This window comes from Mobula hypostoma, chromosome 12, assembly GCF_963921235.1.
Source record: "Mobula hypostoma chromosome 12, sMobHyp1.1, whole genome shotgun sequence".
Classification (NCBI taxonomy): domain Eukaryota; kingdom Metazoa; phylum Chordata; class Chondrichthyes; order Myliobatiformes; family Myliobatidae; genus Mobula; species Mobula hypostoma.
Genome location: NC_086108.1, coordinates 35,987,841 through 36,010,417, shown reverse-complemented (window position 1 = coordinate 36,010,417; position 22,577 = coordinate 35,987,841). Strand labels below are relative to the sequence as shown.

At 44.5% G+C, this 22,577-nt stretch overlaps 2 protein-coding genes across 3 annotated transcripts in view; one reads left to right on the top strand and one right to left on the bottom strand.

Moving 5' to 3' along the window:
* The window catches only part of ro60 (Ro60, Y RNA binding protein), a 73,861-nt gene extending 64,321 nt beyond the window's left edge, over positions 1-9,540 (bottom strand). The window contains exons 1-2 of the mRNA XM_063063847.1: positions 9,430-9,540; positions 1,260-1,878 (exon numbers count right to left, since the gene is read on the bottom strand). Of these exons, the coding sequence (XP_062919917.1) occupies positions 1,260-1,878; positions 9,430-9,435 (625 nt within the window). The 5' untranslated portion in view covers positions 9,436-9,540. The remainder of the gene's footprint in view (positions 1-1,259; positions 1,879-9,429) is intronic.
* A 529-nt stretch (positions 9,541-10,069) lies between these two features.
* uchl5 (ubiquitin carboxyl-terminal hydrolase L5) overlaps positions 10,070-22,577 on the top strand; it is a 52,491-nt gene continuing 39,983 nt past the window's right edge. The window contains exon 1 of one of the 2 annotated variants that reach the window (XM_063063846.1): positions 10,070-10,201. In XM_063063846.1, the coding sequence (XP_062919916.1) occupies positions 10,111-10,201 (91 nt within the window). In that variant the 5' untranslated portion in view covers positions 10,070-10,110. Of the gene's footprint in view, positions 10,202-22,274; positions 22,485-22,577 lie in introns of those variants that run through there. The other variant, XM_063063845.1, reaches the window with a different exon arrangement.

Here is a 22,577-nt window from a genome sequence, read left to right as displayed (position 1 = left end):
CAGATTTAAGGAAATCTTGTATGTTAGCAAAGACTTGCAAGTTTCTACACAAGTACCATAGAGAACATGCTAACTGGTTACATCACCGTCTGGTCTGGAGCAGCCACTGCACAGGATCAGGAAAAGCTGCAGAGGGTTACAAACTCAGCCAGCTCCATCATGGACACTCACCTCCCCAACACTGAGAACATCTTCGAGAAGTGATGCCTCAAAAAGGTGGCATCCATTCCTCACCAAGGCCTTCCATCACCAGGATATGTCCTCTTATTACTACCATCAAAACGGAGGTACAGGACTTTGAAGACACATGCTCAACTTTTTAAGGAATGGCTTCTACCCCGCAACCATCAGATTTCTGAATGGACAATTAATCAACCCATGAACTCTACATCACTGTAATTGCACAACTTATTTAATTTTTTAAATATTTCTTATTGTAATTAATAGTCTTTTTTATGCATTACACCATACTTCTGCTGCAAAACGACAAATTTCTTTACATATTTTAGAGATATTAAACCTGATTCTGAGCCAAAACTTACAGAGTAAATGGTAGAACCTTGGAGACTGTTATAGAATACAGACACCAAGGGGTTTAGGTACATAGTTCCCTCACAATGGAGAAATAGGTTGACAGGGTGGTGAAGAAGGTAGACTTGCCTTCATTGGTCAGGTCATTGAGTACAATAGTTGAGATGTTATGTTATAACTGTATGAGATGTTGGTGAGACAACTGTGTGCAGTTCTGGTCACCTAGCTAAAAGGAGCATAGAAAAGATTCTACACTGCTGGAAAGGGTGTAGAAAAGATTCACGAAGATGTTACAGGACTAGAAGATTTGAGCTATAAGGAGAAGCTTCAACTTTTTCCCTGGAGAGTAGCAGGCTGATCGGCGACCTTAAGTTCACAAGGGATACAGATAAGGTGAATGGTCATAGCGTTTTTCATAGGGTGGTCGAGTCTAAAAAGAGAGGCTATAGATTTAAAAGGATAGGAAAAAGATTTAAAGGGGACCAGAGAATAGAGTTTTCACTCAGAGAATCTGAGTACGTGGAACAAACTGTCAAATGAAGTTTCAGACATGCGTAATTATGATGTTTAAAAGACATTTAGACAGGTACATGAATACACATTCCTGAGATGTGGACCAAACACAGGTACATTGGACTCGTTCAGGAAGGCAAATGGGTCAACATGGATGAGTTGGGCCAAAGGGCCTGCTTCTGTGCTGTATAGCTCTATAACTCTGTTGTACTGACCTTCATTAGCTGGTTTCAGATGTGACAACCGAAGTAAATCTTTGTGTGACCATCCTGCTCTCCGCTTATATTTTGTAACAGCCATAGCGATAGACATTCCATCTTTACTGTTGTACCAGTTTGCCACTGCTTTCCGCAGGGCTCTTCCCCAGATACCGCATTCCATTCCTCTACTGAGTTCCTTTCTAAATCGAATATATGTGAATAAATGGGTGGGAATTCGACAGATTTCAGCCAGAACTTTGTAGGCAGCTTGTTTTGTTGAAATATTTGAGCACTGTGTGCAAAGAGCCAAAGCGAACAAAGCAGGATCTTGAGTGGTCACTCTTCCCTCAGTACTAAATGTCTTTATCTCCTGGACAACTTCAGTCCCTTTACCACATTCTATCAATCTCAATATGGCCTGAGCATTTTCTTTTCCAAGCTTTTCCACATTGGTGGTGTACGTCCCACCCTCAGAACCAAAACAGAGAAACCGACGCAAGCGGGTCATATCTGTCACTTGCCACATTCTACCACCTTCAGAGTTCTGTAGTTGCTGGCCAGTTGATGGCTCCACTTGATGCAATTTAGATTCAGGTGGCCCTCCAATAGTTTTGAGTCCATCTGTGAAACATTGCTGAATAGAAAAAGATTATTTTGTTAAGATGTACAGAGGTTAAAATTTGCAAGATCATAAAATGATGAATTAACTAAAGTTGCAAATAACAATTTTTGTAAAAACTGTCTAGGAAGGGTAACCAATCCTTCCCTGTTCTCCTCTTTATTAAAGTGGATAACTTTCCCCAAGGCCTGATGCAATATACCTCATGAGATGCAAGCAATGAGATTGCTCGGGTCGTGTCCTCTCCAGTCACAGCCTAGGTCCTGATTAGCTGTTTGGATTCAGAATTGGCTGGGTTGTAAAAGACAGAGGGTAGTGGTCGATAGGACTTATTCTAGCTGGAGATTTCTGACGAGTGGTATGCCGCAAGGATCCATTCTGGGACCCCTGCTGTTAGTGATACACACTACACAGATGACCTCAATGACATCATAGATGGTTGGGTTACTAAGTTTGTCAACACTAAGAAAACAGGTGGAATTCTGGATAGTATAGAAGATTGCCAAAGGATTCAGCAAGATATAGATATTTTTTAGATAAGAACAGAGAAATGGCAAACAGGAGTTTAACCTGGCCAAATGCCAAGTGTTGCACTTTGGAAATCAAATGTAAAGGGACAGTATGGCAAGACCCATAACAGTGCAGATAGAAACATAGAAAACCTACAGCATAATACAGGCCCTTTGGCCCACAAAGCTGTGCCGAACATGTCCTTACCTAAGAAATTACCTGGGGTTACCCACAGCCCTCTACTTCACTGAGCTCTATATAACTATTCAGGAGTCTCTTAAAAGACCTTATCCTATCTACCTCCACCACCGTCGCCAGCAGCCCATTCCACGCACTCACCACTCTGTGTAAAAAAAAACTTACCCCTGATATCTCCTCTATACCTACTTCCAAGCACCTTAAAACTGTGCCCTCTCATGCTAGCCATTTCAACCCTGGGAAAAAGCTCTGACTATCCACACGATCAATGCCTCTCATCATCTTATACACCTCTATCAGGTCACCTCTCATCCTCTGTCACTCCAAGGAGAAAAGGCCAAGTTCACACAACTTACTCTCATAAGGCATGCTCCCCCATCTAGGCAACATCCTTGTAAATCTCCTCTGCACCCTTTCTATAGTTTCCACATCCTTCCCGTAGTGAGGTGACCAGAACTGAGCACAGTACTCCAAGTGGGGTCTGACTAGGGACCCATACAGCTGTAACATTACCTATTGGCTCCTAAACTCAATCACATGACTGATGAAGGCCAATGCACCATTTGCTTTCTTAACCACAGACTCAACCTGCGCAGCTGCTTTGAGCATCCTATAGACTCGGACCCCAAGAGCCCTCTGATCCTTACATTGCCAAGAGTCTTACCATTAATATTATATTCTGTTATCATATTTGACCTACCAAAATAAACCACTTCACACTTATCTGGGTTGAACTCCATCTGCCACTTCTCAGCCCATTTTTGCATCCTATCAATGTCCCGCTGTAACCTCTGACAGCCCTCCACACTATCCACAGCACCTCCAACATTTGTGTCATCAGCAAATTTACTAAACAATCCCCCCACTTCATCATCCAGGTCATTTATGAAAATCACGAAGAGTAGGGGTCCCAGGACAGATCCCTGAGACACACCACTGGTCACCGACCTCCATGCAGAATATAACTCATCAAAACCACTTTTTGCCTTCTGTAGGCAAGCCAGTTCTGGATCCACAATGCAACTTCCCCTTGGATCCCATGCCTCCTTACTTTCTCAATAAGCCTTGTGGTACCTTGTTAAATGCCTTGCTGAAATCCATATACACTACATCTACTGCTGTAACATCAATGTGTTTAGTCACATCCTCAAAAAATTCGATCAGGCTCGTAAGGCATGACCTGCCCTTCAGAAAGTTATGCTGACTATTCCTAATCATATTATGCCTCTCCAAATGTTCAGAAATCCTGCCTCTCAGGATCTTCTCCCATCAACTTACCAACCACTGAAGTAAGACTCACTGGTCTATAATTTCCTGGGCTATCTCTACTCCCTTTCTTGAATAATGGAACAACATCTGCAACCCTCCAATCCTCTGAAACCTCTCCCGTCCCCATTGATGAGGCAAAGATCATTGCCAGAGGCTCAGCAATCTCCTCCCTTGCCTCCCAAAATAGCCTGGGGTACATCTCGTCCGGTCCCAGCGACTTATCCAACTTGATGTTTTCCAAGAGCTCCAGCACATCATTTTTCTTAATATCTATATGCTCAAGCTTTTCAGTCCACTGCAAGTCATCCCTACAATCGCCAAGATCCTCTTCCAAGTGAATACTGAAGCAAAGTACTCATTAAGTACCTCTGCTATCTCCTCCGGTTCCATAACACACTTTTCCATTCTCTACTTGATTGGTCCTATTCTCTCACGTCTTATCTGCCTGCCTTTCACATACTTGGGGTCTTCCTTAATGCTGTCCGCTAAGGCCTTCTCATGGCCCCTTCTGGCTCTCCTGATTTCTTTCTTGACCTCCTTCCTGCTAGCCTTATAATCTTCTAGCTCTCTATCATCACCTAGCTTTTTGAACCTTTTATAAGCTCTCCTCTTCTTGACTCAATTTACAACAGCCTTTGTACACCATGGTTCCTGTACCCTACCATCCTTTCCCTGTCTCACTGGAACATACCCATGCAGAACTCCACACAAATATCCTCTGAACATTTGCCACATTTCTTCTGTACATTTCCCTAAGAACATCTGTTTCCAATTTATGCTTCCAAATTCCTGCCTAATAGCCTCATATTTTCCCTTACTGCAATTGAACGCTTTCCTAACTTGTCTGTTCCTATCCCTCTCCAATGCTATGGTAAAGGAGACAGAGTTGTGATTACTACCTCCAAAGAGATCACTGAGAGATCTGACACCCGACCAGACAACAGGAATTCTGCAGATGCTGGAAATTCAAGCAACACACCTAAAAGTTGCTGGTGAACACCTGACTAGAATCATTTCCCAATACCAGATCAAGTGCAGCCTCTCCTCTTGTAGGCTTATCTACATATCGAGTCAAGAAACCTTCCTGAACACACCTAGCAAACTCCACCTCATCTAAACCCCTCGCTCTAGGGACATGCCAATTGATATTTGGGATATTAAAATCTCCCACCACGACAACCCTGTTATTACTACCCTTTCCAGAATCTGTCTCCCTATCTGCTCCTCGATGTATCTGTTACTATAGGGTGGTCTATAAAAAACACCCAATAGAGTTATTGACCCCGACCTGTTCCTAACTTCCACCCACAGAAACTCCGTAGACAACCCCTCCATGTCTTCCTCCTTTTCTATGGCCATAACATTCTCTCTCATCCACAGTGCCATGCCCCCACTTCTTTTGCCTCCCTCCCTGTCCTTTCTGAAACATTTAAAACCTGGCACTTGAAGTAACCATTCCTGTCCCTGAGCCATCCAAGTCTCTGTAATGGCCACAACATCACAGCTCCAAGTACGGATCCATGCTCTAAGCTCACCCGCTTTGTTCATAATACTCCTTGATGTTCAGAGGGATCTTCAGGTTCAAGTCCACTTTCAGGGAGAAGAGATTGATAGGGTAGTAAAGTCATTTGTCAAAGAACTGAGTTCAAGTTACTTTGTGCAACACACACAAAAAATGCTGGTGAATGAGCAGGCCAGGCAGCATCTATAGGAAGAGGTACAGTTGACGTTTCGGACCGAAACCCTTCATCAGGACTAACTAAAATAAGAGATAGTAAAAGATTTGAAAGTGGGAGGGGAGGGGGAGATCTGAAATGATAGGAGAAGACAGGAGGGGGAGGGATGGAGCTAAGAGCTCCGAAGTTGATTGGCAAAAGGGATACAAGGCTGGAGAAGGGAGAGGATCATGTGACGGGAGGCCGAGGGAGAAAGAAAGGGGGAGGGGGGAAGCCCAGAGGATGGGCAAGGAGTATAGTGAGAGGGACAGAGGGAGAAAAAGGAGAGAGAGAGAAAAAAAATTTAAAATAATAATAAATAAATAACGGATGGGGTACGAAGGGTGGTGAGGGAGGAAGTGTAAGGGCATGTGTAGCACTTGTTCCACTTACAAGGATAAGTGCCGGGAGGGAGATTGGTGGGAAGGGACGCTGCTTCCTGCACGCATGCTGAGCTCGTTGACTTCATTAACTTTGCGTCCAACTTTCACCCCGCCCTCAAGTTTACCTGGTCCATTTCCGACACCTCCCTCCCCTTTCTTGACCTTTCTGTCTCTATCTCTGGAGACAGCTTATCTACTGATGTCTACTATAAGCCTACTGACTCTCACAGCTACCTGAACTATTCCTCGTCCCACCCTGTCTCTTGCAAAAATGCCATCCCCTTCTCGCAATTCCTCAATCTCCGCCGCATCTGCTCTCAGGATGAGGCTTTTCATTCCAGGACGAAGAAGGTGTCCTCCATTTTTAAAGAAAGGGGCTTCCCTTCCTCCACCATCAACTCTACTCTCAAATGCATCTCTCCCATTTCACGCACATCTGCTCTCACCCCATCCTCCCGCCATCCCACTAGGAATAGGGTTCTCCTTGTCCTCACCTACCACCCCACCAGCCTCCAGGTCCAACATTTAATTCTCCGTAACTTCCGTCACTCCCAACGGGATCCCACCACTAAGCACATCTTTCCCTCCCCCCTCTGTCTGCTTTCCACAGGGATCGCTCCCTACGCAACTCCCTTGTCCATTCATCCCCCCCATCCCTCCTCACCGATCTACCTCCCGGCACTTATCCTTTTAAGCGGAACAAGTGCTACACATGCCCTTACACTTCCTCCCTCACCACCATTCAGGGCCCCAGATAGTCCTTCCAGGTGAGGCGACACTTCACCTGTGAGTCGGCTGGGGTGATATACAGTGTCTGGTGCTCCCGATGTGGCCTTCTATATATTGGCGTGACCTGATGCAGGCTGGGAGACCATTTCGCTGAACACCTACGCTCTGTCCGCCAGAGAAAGCAGGATCTCCCAGTGACCACACATTTTAATTCCGCGTCCCATTCCCATTCTGATATGTCTATCCACAGCTCCTCTACTGTCAAGATGAAGCCACACTCAAGTTGGAGGAACAACGCCTTATATTCCGTCTGGGTAGCCTCCAACCTGATGGCATGAACATCGACTTCTCTAACTTCCGCTAATGCCCCACCTCCCCCTCGTACCCCATCCGTTATTTATTTATTCTCTCTCTCTCTCTTTTTTTTCCCTCTGTCCCTCTCACTATACTCCTTGCCCATCCTCTGGGCTTCCCCTTCCCCCTTTCTTTCTCCCTAGGCCTCCCATCCCATGATCTTCTCCCTTCTCCAGCCTCGTATCCTTTTTGCCAATCAACTTTGCAGCTCTTAGCTCCATTCCTCCCCCTCTTGTCTTCTCCCATCATTTCGGATCTCCCCTTCCCCCTCTCAAATCTCTTCTTTCAGTTAGTCCTGACAAAGGGTCTTGGCCCGAAACTTCGACTGTACCTCTTCCTATAGGTGCTGCCTGGCCTGCTGCGTTCACCAGCATTTTTTATGTGTGCTGCTTGAAATTCCAGCATCTGCAGATTTCCTCGTGTTCAAGTTATTTTGTTGCAGCTTTATAAAACACCTAGTTAGGCTGCATCTGGAGAACAGCATTAATTTCTGGTCACTCCATCACAAGAAGAATGCTGAGGCTTTGGAGAGGGTGCAGAAGTTGTTTACCAGGATATTGTCTGGTTTAGATGGCATCTGCTATTAGGAGAGGTTGGACAAACTTAAACAACAGGAATTCTGCAGATGCTGGAAATTCAAGCAACACACATCAAAATTGCTGGTGAACGCAGCAGGCCAGGCAGCATCTGTAGGAAGAGGTGCAGTCGACGTTTCAGGCCAAGACCCTTCGTCAAGACTAAATGAAGGAAGAGTGAGTAAGGGATTTGAAAGTTAGAGGGGGAGGGGGAGATCCAAAATGATAGGAGAAGACAGGAGAGGGAGGGATAGAGCCAAGAGCTGGACAGGTGATAGGCAAAAGGGGATACGAGAGGATCATGGGACAGGAGGTCCGGGAAGAAAGACAAGGCGGGGGGGGACCCAGAGGATGGGCAAGAGGTATATTCAGAGGGACAGAGGGAGAAAAAGGAGAGTGAGAGAAAGAATGTGTGCATAAAAATAAGTAACAGATGGGGTACGAGGGGGAGGTGGGGCCTTAGCGGAAGTTAGAGAAGTCGATGTTCATGCCATCAGGTTGGAGGCTACCCAGATGGAATATAAGGTGTTGTTCCTCCAACCTGAGTGTGGCTTCACCTTTACAGTAGAGGAGGCCGTGGATAGACATGTCAGAATGGGAATGGGATGTGGAATTAAAATGTGTGGCCACTGGGAGATCCTGCTTTCTCTGGCAGACAGAGCGTAGATGTTCAGCAAAGTGGTCTCCCAGCCTGCGTCGGGTCTTGCCAATATATAAAAGGCCACATCGGGAGCACCGGACGCAGTATATCACCCCAGTCGACTCACAGGTGAAGTGTTGCCTCACCTGGAAGGACTGTTTGGGGCTTTCAAATCCCTTACTCACTCTTCCTTCAGTTAGTCCTGATGAAGGGTCTCGGCCTGAAACGTCGACTGCACCTCTTCCTACAGATGCTGCCTGGCCTGCTGCGTTCACCAGCAACTTTGATGTGTGTTGCTTGGACAAACTTAGGTTGTTTTCTCTAGTAAAGTGAAGGCTGAAGGGAGATCTGATTAGAGGTTTATAAGATTGTGATAGAGTGACAGCCAGCATCATTTTACCCCAGGGTTGAAATATCTAATACCAGAAGACCTACCTTCAAGGTGAGAGGTTAAGTTCAAAGGAGATGTGCAGGCCAAGTTTTTTTTAAAAGCATGTTGATTGACTGGAATGCACTGCCAGAGGTGATGGATGAGGCAAATATGAGAGGGTGTTTAAATTAGGTAGGCATGATGTACAAGAAATGAAGGACAAGGTCATTGTGTAGGTAGAAGGGTTTATCTAGGCATTTAATGAGTAATTTAGTTAGTTCGGCACAAACATTAAGGGCTGTATGTATGTTCCTGTACTGTACGTTCTCTTGTTGTCTGCATTTTACTAAACAGTGTAAACATAAACCTCAATATACTATAATAATTTACAAGGTGCTAGTACAATCTTTGAACCAATCCATGATGTAATTTCGAACTTAATATTGTTGGGCGTAAATTTCGTAGGCATTACTTAAGATAAAGTACGTAATGATACGTTTCGGTCGGCAAAGGCGAAATAATGGTAAATGGTCCAAAATTGCTGTTATCAAGTAAAACTAATTTACGTACTTAAAATCAAGGCGGTGAATGATGGACTGCTCAGTTTAAGAGGAGTTGCAGGCAATTATGCAGCACAGAGATCTGTGATGACATATTCAGCGTGGGTCTGAAGCGAATTGCAATGTGCGACCAGCAGTAGGCCTCCCTCCACCCAGGCGTCCATCACCGTAAACGCCTGTGTCCACGGACGGGGAAAGGGGGATGCTAAATCCTGACTAAACTAGTTAACTCTCCCCCTTCGTAAGGCAAACACTGCAGTTACCTCCATGTTACAAGCTCTCAGCGATGACACCGCCTCCCGTAAACACGAAAACACAAAAAAGAAAAGAAAATCTCCGCCGCCGCCACAGTCCGTTACCACAGCAACATCCGGGCTCCCCGCTCCCCCTGATGTCATCGCTAGCCAATCGGCTTCTCCACTCTCCTGGCTCCGTAGCGCCACCCGTGGCTACAAGGGAAATACATCCCTGACCCAAAACAGCCTGTACTGCAGCGCTGAAAAGATCATTGCTGCTGGGCTACACTTAGTTTCGCTCTAGTTTGCTGGTATTTACATTAATAAATCAATCATGTTTATTTATCATAGATGTAACTTGACCTACTACGAATTTTCATTATTTTGGTTTAGATTCCCACAATCCACCGTAGTTTACTTTCAGGTTTTATATCACAATCCCAACCAAACAGTTTATGGATGATTTTTTCTTCTCCCCTGGCGCTGTATTTTAAAAGGACGAGGAAGTACTTATATAATGCTTTTCACAACAGGAAGGGAGATTGTAAAGAACAGTAAGGACAGGATAAAAAAGAAGGGGGAGTGGTGCTACTCTATTCCACAATATTGTTATTTTCAGGTGATATTGTGGAAGAAGCAGGTGCTGTCCATCCACGTGAAGCCATCAACAATTTTCAACATCCAGAAGATATTGTATCAAAGTATGGAATGGCTCTGTGCTCGGAGTCATTTAAATCATTGGGTCATCGTCACAGTTTGCCACACCAGACAGCCAGCCACTCCAGAGTTGTCAGAGCAGGTCAGTGTCAGCTAAATCAGGTGAGAGTGGACAGTTGCGCAGAACGTGTTCAATGTTCTACACCCTTTCGCCACATTCACAGGATTCGCTGGTCTTTAAACCCCACTTCACCACTTCCCGTCCTACAAACTCCTGCTCTCGCTCTGTTGAGAGTGCACCACTTCCGTCTGTCAAGCAGTGCCCCGTCTGCTAACATTTCTGTGGGGTCTTGCACTGTATTGTTTGGTGGGGTTCTGGCTTCCGTTTGTTGCCAGAGGTCAATCTAGTATGTTTGGGGGTGGGGGGGATGTTCCGTGTGGTAGTTCCTCTACTGTAGCAAAGTTTTTCCTCGATTTTAGGCGGTTGGAAATTGGCACATGATGATGTAGTGGGTTCCGTGAATCCGAGTTCTGTTTACCTTTTTCAATTTTTGTTGTGATGTGTCTTCGGATCTCTGGGGGAGCAATGCTTGCGAGTCTGTAAATGATGTTAGGGGGTGTGGGGCGCAGTGTGCCCGTGATTATTGGGCAGGCTTCGTTAAGCAACTGGTCTATTTTCTTTGCATGGGCTGATCTGCCCCACACAGGTGTACAGTATTCTGCAGGTGCATAGCAGAGTGCGAGGGCAGTTGATCTAAGTGTGTAAGCATTAGTTCCCCATTTCGTGCCTGCCTTTTTTTTCCAAGAGAGAATTGCGAGGGCCAACTTTCCCTCGGAGTTTTTGGATGTGGGTGGCAAATGAGAACGTCCTATCCAGTGTCACGCCCAGGTAAATTGGAGTCGGATGGTGTTCGTGCTCCTTCCCACACCAGAAGATCTTGAGTTTCCGAGCTGCTTCTCGATTACTCAGGTGGAATAACACACTTGAGTTTTTGATAGATTTGGGTTCAGAGACCATTTTTCATAATACTGCTTCATTGCTTCGAGGCATCCGTTAATCTTGCAAGACCATGGATCTGCGCCTGGAAAGTCTTCACTCTCCAGGGCACAGGCCTGGGCAAGGTTGTATGGAAGACTAGCAGTTGCCCATGCTGCAAGTCTCCCCTCTCCACGACACTGATATCGTCCAAGGGAAGGGCATTAGGACCCATACAGCTTGGCACCAGTGTCATCGCAGAGCAATGTGTGATTAAGTGCCCTGCTCAAAGACACAACACGCTGCCTCGGCTGGGGCTCGAACTCATGACCTTCATTGCTTCGAGGCCTGCTGTAATTGTTGGGTTATTTTATTTTATTTCTTCGGTTAAAAATACGTCCACACTACGCCGGATAATTTTGAAAACGCCGGTTTCGAGTAAAAACGACAGGCGTTCACACTAAGTGTTTTTTCAAAACATCTCCGTCCACATTAAACGGATATTTGGGCGAATCTCCTCCTACTGGGCATGCGCAGGACACACACACAGAAAACAAGTGAAGAGGAAACGATATACTTGGTGCGTGTTTGTCCAGTTACAGAGTAGAAAAACTTAAAAAGAATTGCTCTTGGCTCTCGCGCAGGAGGACTTAAAACTTAAAAAAAAACAAATACTGGAGCGTATGGAGGCAACCGACAGCGAGTTCACGGACAGTATGACCCAGCTGACGACGAACATTGAAAAACTGACTAACTCTGTTGCATTAATAAAGCACCTTGTTAAATGTATAAAACGTCTGCATCAGTGTTATCTTGTATTTCCATACAATGTTACATTGGGCTGTTACACATCTATTGTCAGAGAAGTACTTGCATAAATAGGTAAACCACCTTCGCACAGCCAAGGACAGAAAACAGGGCGAAGTGACTATACTTATTTATTCAGTAAGCTATGGGTCAAAGTATTTGGTGAGTACATTTCTAACCCTTCTGGCTTCAGTCTAGTCCGTCTGTTCTGAAATTGTTAGGTGGTGGCGTTCAAGAAAACAACGAACATCTGTTCCGGCACGTCATGACAGCGTTTTTAAATAGTCAAAAAAGCTCACTTTACAGTTTAACTCTTACGCCGTTCACTCCGACTGCACGTTATAACAGCTTGCGCAGTACCAAGCAGAAGCAGAAAAAAAAGCATTGTTGTTGTGGTGTTGTCATGACAACGTTTTTAAATCTCTCCGTTTACCCGGTAGACACTACGCCGGATATTTAGCGTTTTCAGATTTATTCACTCTGGAGAGTGTTTTCGAAAATCTCGGTTTTCGGGGGCTGAAAACGCCGGCTCGGTGTGGACGGGAGGGCAAAACTAAGAGAAAAAGCTTCGTCTTCAAAATTATCCGGCGTAGTGTGGACACTGGTGCTGATTAAGGAATTTGCTTTGTTCAAAGACAAGATTTGGTTGTGTCAGTTTGGCTTCAGCTTCTGATTGATCTTTTGATTATCTGTCATTTACACCAGTTTTTGCAGTGTTTAAGAAAAGGGAAAATACAGTTGTATTTTGTTCTAACACAGTTTAGCATAGTTACTCCTACAATGAATTAAACAGCAACTAATTTGCACATGGATAGGTTTTATAAACAGGAATGTGATAATGACTATGTAATCTGTTTTAGTGTTGTTGAAGGAAAGATAAATGAGATAAATGCTAACTAGGATGCAAGTTGTACTTCTGTTGCTTTTTGTTTAGAAGTACAGTAATGCCACAGGATTTTCTATATCTACCTGAAAGCGCACAGATGCGGGGAGGGGTGGGCTTCATTTTAATCTCCCATTCAAAATATGGCAGATCTGCCAGTTAATTCTCCCTCGGTACTGTACTGGAGGTAGAGACAAGATTTTTTTTGTCTTCTTGCTCCACCTTACTCAGTCAAATATTGCTGTAATCCTGAGGGAAAATTGTTCTTACATTTCTTGCACAATAATCTTACTTTTAATTATTCGGCTTGTATTGAGGTGAGGATTCAAGTAATTCGAATTAGCAATGGAAAGGAGATTGATGGTGATTGACGTTATTTTATAACTGTACTTCCAGCACAATCTCAACATCTGATCAGACACTGATTGGGACATAGAAGTACACAATTATACTTGTGCCATCTTGATAGTAGATTCATTTAACTATGTTTATACTTGGTTTTCTTTCTGCGCTTAAGAAAAGAAGAGCGATTTTCAACCTGCAAGCAAATAATTGTTCAAAAACTGAACTGGAATGACTTAAAACCATAGAACCATAGAACACTACAGCACAGAAAACAGGCCATCGGCCCTTCTAGTCTGCGCCAAAACTTTATTCCGCTAGTCCCATTGACCTGCACCCAGTCTGTAACCCTCCAGACCTCTCCCACCCATGTATCTATCCAATTTATTCTTAAAACTTAAGAGTGAGCCCCCATTTACCACATCACATGGCAGCTCGTTCCACACTCCCACCACTCTCTGAGTGAAGAAGTTCCCCCTAATGTTCCCCCTAAACCTTTCCCCTTTCACCCTAAAGCCATGTCCTCTCGTATTTGTCTCTCCTAATCTAAGTGGAAAGAGCCTTTTCACATTTACTCTGTCCATACCCCTCATAATTTTGTAAACCTCTATTAAATCCCCCCTCATTCTTCTACACTCCAAGGAATGAAGTCCTAACCTGTTCAATCTTTCCCTGTAACTCAACTCTTGAAGACCCGGGAACATCCTAGTAAATCTTCTCTGCACTCTTTCAATCTTACTGATATTCTTCCTATAGTTAGGTGATCAGAACTGAACACAATACTCCAAATTTGGCCTCACCAATGTCTTATACAACCTCACCATATCATCCCAACTCCTATACTCAATACTTTGATTTATGAATGCCAGGATGCCAAAAGCCTTCTTCACAACCCTGTCTACCTGTGACGCTACTTTCAAGGAATTATATATCTGAACTCCCAGATCCCTCTGTTCCTCCGCACTCCTCAGTGCTCTACCATTTACTGTGTATGTCCTGTGATTTGTCCTTCCAAAAGGCAACACCTCACACTTGTCTGCATTAAATTTCATCTGCCATTTTCTAGCCCATTTTTTCCAGTTGGTCCAGATCCCTCTGCAAGCTTTGAAAGCCTTCCTCGCTGTCAACAACGCCTCCAATCTTAGTGTCATCAGCAAACTTGCTGATCCAATTTACCACATTATCATCTAGATCATTGATATAGACAACAAACAACAATGGTCCCAGCACAGATCCCTGAGGCACACCACTAGTCACAGGCCTCCAGTCTGAGAAGCAATCACCCACTATCACTCTCTGTCTTCTCCCACACAGCCAATTTCGAATCCAGTTTACAACCCCTCCATGGATACCTAGTGTCTGAACCTTCTGAACTAACTGCCCATGTGGGACCTTGTCAAAGGCCTTACTAAAGGCCATGTAGACAACATCCACAGCCTTTCCTTCATCTACTTTCTTGGTAACCCCGGTAAATTAAAAACTGCCTTGGCTCTGAAAATCAGCCGTTAGCTAAGGTGATTGCTAAGAAAGGTGGACAGATTTTATTATTCTCGAAACATTGGTAGAATTGAGCCTCCTCTCTACCCAGTAAAGGTGTTTTCTGGAACTTGATACCTAGAAGGTGCAACTTTATCACCACCCCCCTTTCAGCTTGTCACAGGATCTCTTTCCTCTGCACTATTATGATCTACTCTTCCATTGTTGATCACCATCTATTCCTTTTCTCCTTGCATCTTCCCATGCAATCACAAAAAGTGCAAAAACTGCTGTTTTACCATCTCTCTTCCTGTCCTTCAATGACCCAAAAGTCCCTTTCAGCACAGCAACCATTATCGGTACTTTCAGTTTAATGTTCTACATGCTCTTGATATAATCTCCTCTACTTTAAAGAAGTCAAACACAATGTGAATGCATCACTGAACTTCTCTGTTCAGTTTCAAGTCGTCAAGTTTACTGTCATTTAACTATATACATGTATATTATCATAAAATGTATATAGAAACGAGACAACATTTCTTTGAATCAGGGTGTTAAGCACTGAGGTACACATAACACATGATAACTTATGAAGGTAAGGATAAAATCTACAGATGAATCACACACAAATAACAAACTAAAGTGCATTAATATTGAATATTCCAAGCTACGGAACAGATTAACCACTGACACCTTGAATATGATACAGCAGGGAATTCAGAAGCCCAATGGAAAATGTTCCTCATCCTGACTGTTCTCGTTTTTATGTATCATAGTCTAATGTTAGAAAGTCAAAGAGGATTCTGGATGGATGGGTGGGATCCTTTATAATACCAAGGGCCCTGCGTATGCAGCGCTCCTGATAAATGTTCCCGATGGAGAGTAGGAAGATCCCTATGATCCTCTCAGCTGTTCTCACAGTCCTTTGTAGGGACTTCTGGTCCAACGTTCAACTGCTCCCATACTAGATGGAGATTCAACTTGTCAGCGCACTCTCAATGGTGCTCCTGTAAAACACAGTTAAGATGGAAGGTTGGAAACCTTGCTTTCCTCCATCTTCTTTGAAAGTGGAGGCAGTGGTGAGCCTTCTTGTTCAGGGAGGAGATATTAAGGGACCAGATGTGGTCATCTGTGATGTGAACTCCCAGGAACTTGGTGCACTTAACTCTCTCTGAGGAGAAGCCATGTATTCACGGAGAAGGACGGTTTGTCTGCACCTTCCTGAAGTCCACAATGATTTCCTTTGTCTTCTCCATGTTCAGGCTTTGTTTGGTCTTCTCACACCAATCCACCACCCACTCCGCCTCTTCTCTATCTTGTCATCTTTCTTGATAAGGCCAACCACTGCTGTGTCATCCGCAAACTTGATGTCACGGTTGGAAATGGATCCTGTGACACAGTCATGCATCAGTAATGTGAACAGCAGCGGGCTGAGCTCACAGAGTTTACAAAAATGATCCTGAGCTTAAGTTAGCTGTTACTTTAACTGTCTATTTCAGTAGTACTCAGACCTGCTTATATCTGGTCTCGTATTCCAGCAAAATTCAATGTAAGCTGGAGGTAGAGCACCCTTCTATTCTGACTTGGTGCATTACATCTTTCAAAATTTAATATTGAATGCAACAGTTCCAGATAATCAAACATGTCAGCCATGTACCACATTTCCAGTACTGAGCAATTTTTATGTTCATGAATTTTAGATTTCGTTGGCACCTTCCAACTTGCATATCCTTCCGATATACATTTCTTTCCTCCTTTCTGCTGCTACTACTGGTGTGTATCATTCACTCTCTCAGAGTCTATAAAATTATCGAACATCCCTGTTGTTCTCTCTGTCTTGTCCTGCCTTCTCTGCAATTTCAAGTGTGTTCCATATCTAATTTTTCCCAGTTTTGATGCAAGGTCCCTCTTCACAGATACTATTTCAATTGCTGAGCAATTTCACCATTTTCTATTTTTTTTCAGATTGACAGTACTTTCCATCCCATCAAACTCTGCATTCAATAGATCATTCTTCAGAATTTTCCCTAACTTCACTGAGATTCCATCACTATGACGATTCTTCACCTCCCTTCTCTTCTCAGCATTCCAAGTGGATTCTTTGGTCTTCTATCTTCCAAATCCTTTTCTCAGATAACTCTCCAATCCAATCGCAAGAGCTGCAACACCTGGTCTCTTGGTTTATCACTTCTCATCATCCAGGAATCTTGAAGCACCCATTCACTTGGATTTCTTTCAAGCTGGTGCATTGCATTTAGTTTTTCATCCGTGTTTTGGTCTACACTGGAGAAATTGAAATATGCCAAAATGGAAGAACTTAAAAAGGAGTGCTGAGTGAGGAGTACCAACTAGGTACTAACAAATTGGGACACAGAATCAGGAATGCTCATGTCCAAATGGGAGAACTGAAACTAGAGAGCCAAAGCTACAATCCCTGAACAGAAGCATAGTAAGAAGAGTATCCAAGTAGGAGTTCCAAAGAGGAGTGCAGAAAAACGAATGCCCAGTTGAAACTGCTGAAACAGAAGTGCTGAAGCAACCAAACAAGAGCGCTGGGGCAGGAGGGCCAAAGCAGTGAAATCTCAAAATGGAGTACCAAAATCGTAGTATCTGAACATGTGGACCTAACTGGGTGCTTCAAAACAGCAGAACCTAATCTGGAATATGCAAACAAGAAGGTCAAATACTCAAAAAGGATTCTGCAGACAGCAATTGGGAGTTCTGAAATCAAGAGAAGCCAAACAGGAGACTGAAATAAGAAGCCTCAAAAAGGAGCACGTAAATAGTATAGCGAAAAAAAAATCCAAGAATAGGATTGTTAAAACTGGAGTAATCAAACTGGAGCATCAAAATTGGGATACAAATGTTGGAGTTCCAAAACAGGGCAGGAGTAGTGCAGTAACAAATGGGTGCTTTGTGGAACACTTCAATTTAGCTCTCTGGGAAGGGTAGAGGAGGTTAGGTCTGTTCATGATCAATATGCTTGGTGCATCCCCCAGAATGTGCATGCCTTCAAATCCTTTTGTTCCCTGTATCTGGAGTACTTTGTGCTGCTGTGTGGACCTTTCTGGCTGCCTAGAGAGTTCACGGCTGTTATTATCAAATCTGTGTATATTCCAGAGCAGTCTGATATTGACCTGGCTATCAAGGAATTGTATGAGACCATCTGCACCTTGGAGATTGTACACCTGGAGGCTGCATCATTGTCACTGGAGACTTTAATCAAGCATCATTGACTAAAGTCTCTCTGAAGTTTTGTCAACACATCCAGGTGAGCACAAGGGGAGATAGTATACTTGACCATTGCTACTCTCTCTTCTGCAATACTTTCAAAGCACTCCTCCGTCCGTCCACTGTTTGGGAAGTCTGATCACTCCTGCATCCTGCTTCTGCCCGTGTACAGGCAGAAGCCGAAACAAGAGGTGGCCATAATTAAAACCGTCCACTGACCAATCAGTTTCCATGCTGCAGGACTGCTTTGATGACATCAACTGGAATGTCTTTCATGATGAGGATATCTCTGAGTTTGCAGAAGAGGTCACGAGCTTCATCTGGAAGTGCATCGAGGACGTTGTCCCCTAAAATCAGTCAGGGTCTATCCAAACTAGAAACCCTGGGTCAACAGTTGCTTGTGCGCTGTACTCATCGTGCAAGACAGAACTTGCGCCATTGGTAACCACTAGGAACTCAAGAAGTGCATCTGGAATCTACGCCAAGTCATTAAGGCAGGGAAATGACAATACAGGGACAAGATCCAGACACAACTCTCCACCAGCAACACCTTATGGTAAGGTCTTCAAAGCTAAATGCAGCGGTACTGCCAATGATGCTGCCTTTCTCTAAAATGAGCTAACTCTTTCTCACAACACACACAAAAAACGCTGGTGAACGAAGCAGGCCAGGCAGCATCTATAGGAAGAGGTACAGTTGACGTTTTGGGCCTGGACCCTTTGTCAGGACTAACTGAAAGAAGAGATAGTAAGAGATTTGAACTCTTTCTCACGCTCTGTTTGATGTCGCCAACTCGGAGCCCCCGATGCAACCTGCACCTTGGTTATCTCTGAGGCTGAAGTACGTAAGGGTTTCCAAGTGAACAGCCGCAAGGCTGCGGGACCAGACGGCATTCCAGGGAGGGTACTCAGGGTGTGCACGGCTCAGCTGGCTCGTGTGCTTACAGACATTTTTAACCTCTCCCTCTCCCTCTCCCAGTGCAGAGTGCCCTCCTGCTTCAAAACATCCACCATTGTCCCTGTACCTAAAAAGACCAAGGTAACATGTTGGAATGACTGGCATCCTGTCACACTGACCTCAATAATAAGCAACACACACAAACTGCTGGTGGAACGCAGCAGGCCAGACAGCAACCATAGGAAGAAGCACAGTCGACGTTTTGGGCTGAGACCCCTCGTCAGGACTAACTGAAAGAAGAAAAAGTAAGAGATTTGAAAGTGGGAGGGGGAGGGCGAGATCCAAGATGATAGAAGAAGACAGGAGGCACTTATCCTTGTCCATTCGTCGCCCTATCCCTTCCCACCGATCTCCCTCCCGGCACTTATCCTTGTAAGCGGAACAAGTGCTACACATGCCCTTACACTTCCTCCCTTACCACCATTCAGGGCCCCAGACAGTCCTTCCAGGTGAGGCGACACTTCACCTGTGAGTTGCCTGGTGTGATATGCTGCGTCCGGTGCTCCTGGTGTGGCCTTCTATATATGGGTGAGACCGATACAGACTGGGAGACCGTTTCGCTGAACACCTACGCTCTGTCCGCCAGAGAAAGCAGGATCTCCCAGTGTCTGCACATTTTAATTCCACGTCCCATTCCCATTCTGATATGTCTATCCATGGCCTCCTCTACTGTCAAGGTGAAACCACACTCAGGTTGGAGGAAAAACACCATATATTCCGTCTGGGTAGCCTCCAACCTTTATTTATTATTTTTATTTTTTCCTTTTTCTCTCTCTCTCTCTTTTTTCTCTCTCTGTCCCTCTCTCAATAACTCCCTGCCTGCTCTCCATCTTCCTCTGGTGCTCCCCTCCCCCTTTCTTTCTCACTAGGCCTCCCGTCCCATGATCCTCTCCCTTCTCCAGCCTCGTATCCCTTTTGCCAATCAACTTTCCAGCTCTTAGCTCTATCCCTCCCCCTCCTGTCTTCTCCTATCATTTCCGATCTCCCCCACCCCCTCCCACTTTCAAATCTCTTACTATCTCTTCTTTCAGTTAGTCCTGACGAAGGGTCATGGCCCGAAACGTTGACTATGCCTCTTCCTACGGATGCTGTCTGGCCTGCTGCAGTTCCACCAGCACTTTGTGTGTGTTGCTTGAATTTCCAGCATCTGCAGATTTCCTCGTGTTTGCGTCAATAATAGGCAAATGTTTTGAGAGGCTGTTCAAGGACTACATCTGCAGCATGATATCACCCACACTGGACCCCCTACAATTTGCCTACCTACACAACTGATCAACAGGTGATGCAATAGCCACAGCTCTACACACCATCCTTACACATCTGAAGAGGAGGGATGCTTATGTGAGAATGCTGTTCTTGGACTACAGTTCAGTATTCAACACCATAATTCCTTCCAGGCTTGACAAGAAGCTCAGAGACCTCAGCCTTCACCCTCCCTTGTGTAACTGGATCCTGAAATTCCTGTCAGATTGTCGGCGGATGATAAGAGTGGGCTCCCTCACCTCTGCCTCTCTGACCCTCAACACAGGAGCCCCTCTGGTCTGTGTCCTAATCCCCCTCCTTTACTCTCTATACACCCATGACTGTGTCGCACCCACATATCCAAACTGCTAATTAAATTTGCAGATGATACTACATTTAATAATAAGGCAGTCTACAGAGAAGTCATCACCCTGACACAGCAGTGTCAAGAAAACAACCTCTCCCTCAATGGAGCTGATTGTGGACTACAGGAGGAATGGAGACAGGCTAACTTCTATTGACATCAACAGATCTGGGATTGAGAGGGTAAACAGTTTCAAGTTCCTCGGTTTACACATTACTGAGGACCTCACTTAATCTGTACATATTGGCTGTGTGGCGAAAAATTCACGTCAACCCTCTTTCACCTCAGACAGTTTGAAGAAGTTTGGCATGAGTCCACAAAATGACTTTCTACAGGGCCACAGTTGAGAGCATCCTGACTGGCTGTATCACTGCCTGGTATGGGAACTGTACCTCCCTCAATCACAGGATTCTGCAAAGAGTGGCGTGGATAGCCCACTGCATCTGTGGATGTGAACTTCCCACTATTCAGGACATTTACAGCGTCAGGCGCGTAAAAGGGCCCGAAGGACCATTGGGAATCCGAATCACCCTAACCACAAACTGTTTCAGCTGCTATCATCCAGGAAATGGTACTGCAGCATTAAAGCCAGGACCAACAGGCTCCGGGCCAGCTTCTTCCACCAGGCCATCAGACTGATTAATTCATGCTGACACAACTGTATTTCTAAGCTCTATTGACTGTTCTGTTGCATATCTTAATGTACATACTATTTATTACAAAATACGATAATTTGCCTATTGCACATTCAGATGGCGAGGTAACGTAAAGATTTTTACTCCTCACGTATGTTTAGGATGTAAGAAATAAAGTCAATCCAATATACAGGTGATTTTGACTTTCTGGCTGCCTGTCATTTTAATTCTTCTTCCTACTTCAGTTCTGATCTATCTATCTGTGATCTTCTGTACTGTTCCAGTAAGATCCAATGTGACCTTCAGGAACAGCACCTCATCTTCTGTCTAGGCACATAGCAGCTGTCAGGATTCAGTATCAAATTGAACAACTTCAAATAACCTTGTCTCCCTCATTGTATCAGAACTGGTTAGTTCTGTTGTGAGGTTATCCATTTGTAATTTTTTTTTGGCTCTTCATAGATATTAAATGATCTAGTAGATGTTCACATAAGAACTAAATTTTTACAAAATAACTCACATTTCTGAAATTCTCTTTCTCACTATCTACTCTAGATTTGATCTGCATTTCAGAACTTTTGCTTGTCCCTTTTTTCTGTCTACCTAATTAATCAAACTTTTTAAAAATAATCTCCACTGCAACCTTTATCTCATCCTATCATAGATTTTCCCTTTGTAATATCCACTCTTCTCCCACCTTTCTTGTAATTAGAAATTAAATTATTTCTCATATTTCCATTCCGACAAAGGGACTTTGACCAGAAGTGTAAAGTTGGTTTATTCTGCCTGACCTGAAGAGTATATCCAGTATTTTCTGATTATTTTTAGACTTCCAGCTGCCCTTCCAAAGTTGATATGAGGGCATTTAAATAAACTATAGTGCGGAACTGTTATCTTAACAAAGTCAAGTTATCTTAAACAGTATGCAGTGAATAGGGTTATCTTTAACTTTAAGGTTTTATTTTGTCATTTTGGCTGTTTTTTTGACGTAGAATTTACTTTATCAGGTTGACATGGGGTAATTTGATGTGGTGTTGCTACCTCAAAAACTACTGCCCATTTCTCGTCACTGAAATTTTGAAAGTCTCATGCTACTCAGTTCAACAACCTTTCTTGCCTTTTACAATGATTTTGTAATTAATAAATGATGGTAATCAAAGGAGTTTTCTCTTGCTAGGTGGCTCACAACTGCGTACGGGAGATTTAATCTGGAGTGCCAGAAGTACTCTGCTAAGACAAGCCATGCTGGCGAGCTTCAGGTCCCCGGTACAAACCCCCTGCAGTCCGGCTGCCCGGCGGTTGCCCTGGAAATCTGGCGCGCATGTGCAGCTGAGCCTAGCTGTGCGGCCTACTGGGAAGGCTGTCCGGCTTTCGAAGAGTTTGCGTCCTTCTCCAGGCCTGGATCGCGGATGGACGCGGACGGGCACGCTGGAGAGATGGCAGGGAGCGCCGGCGAATGGTGCCTGATGGAGAGCGATCCCGGGGTTTTTACGGAGCTGATCAAAGGCTTCGGTACGGCTGGGACCGTTCCTCCGCATGTCTCGAGTGGGAAGGATGGATGGGGGTGGCCGGGAGTCACGCCGTCGCTTGGGGCCTGCGCGCTGG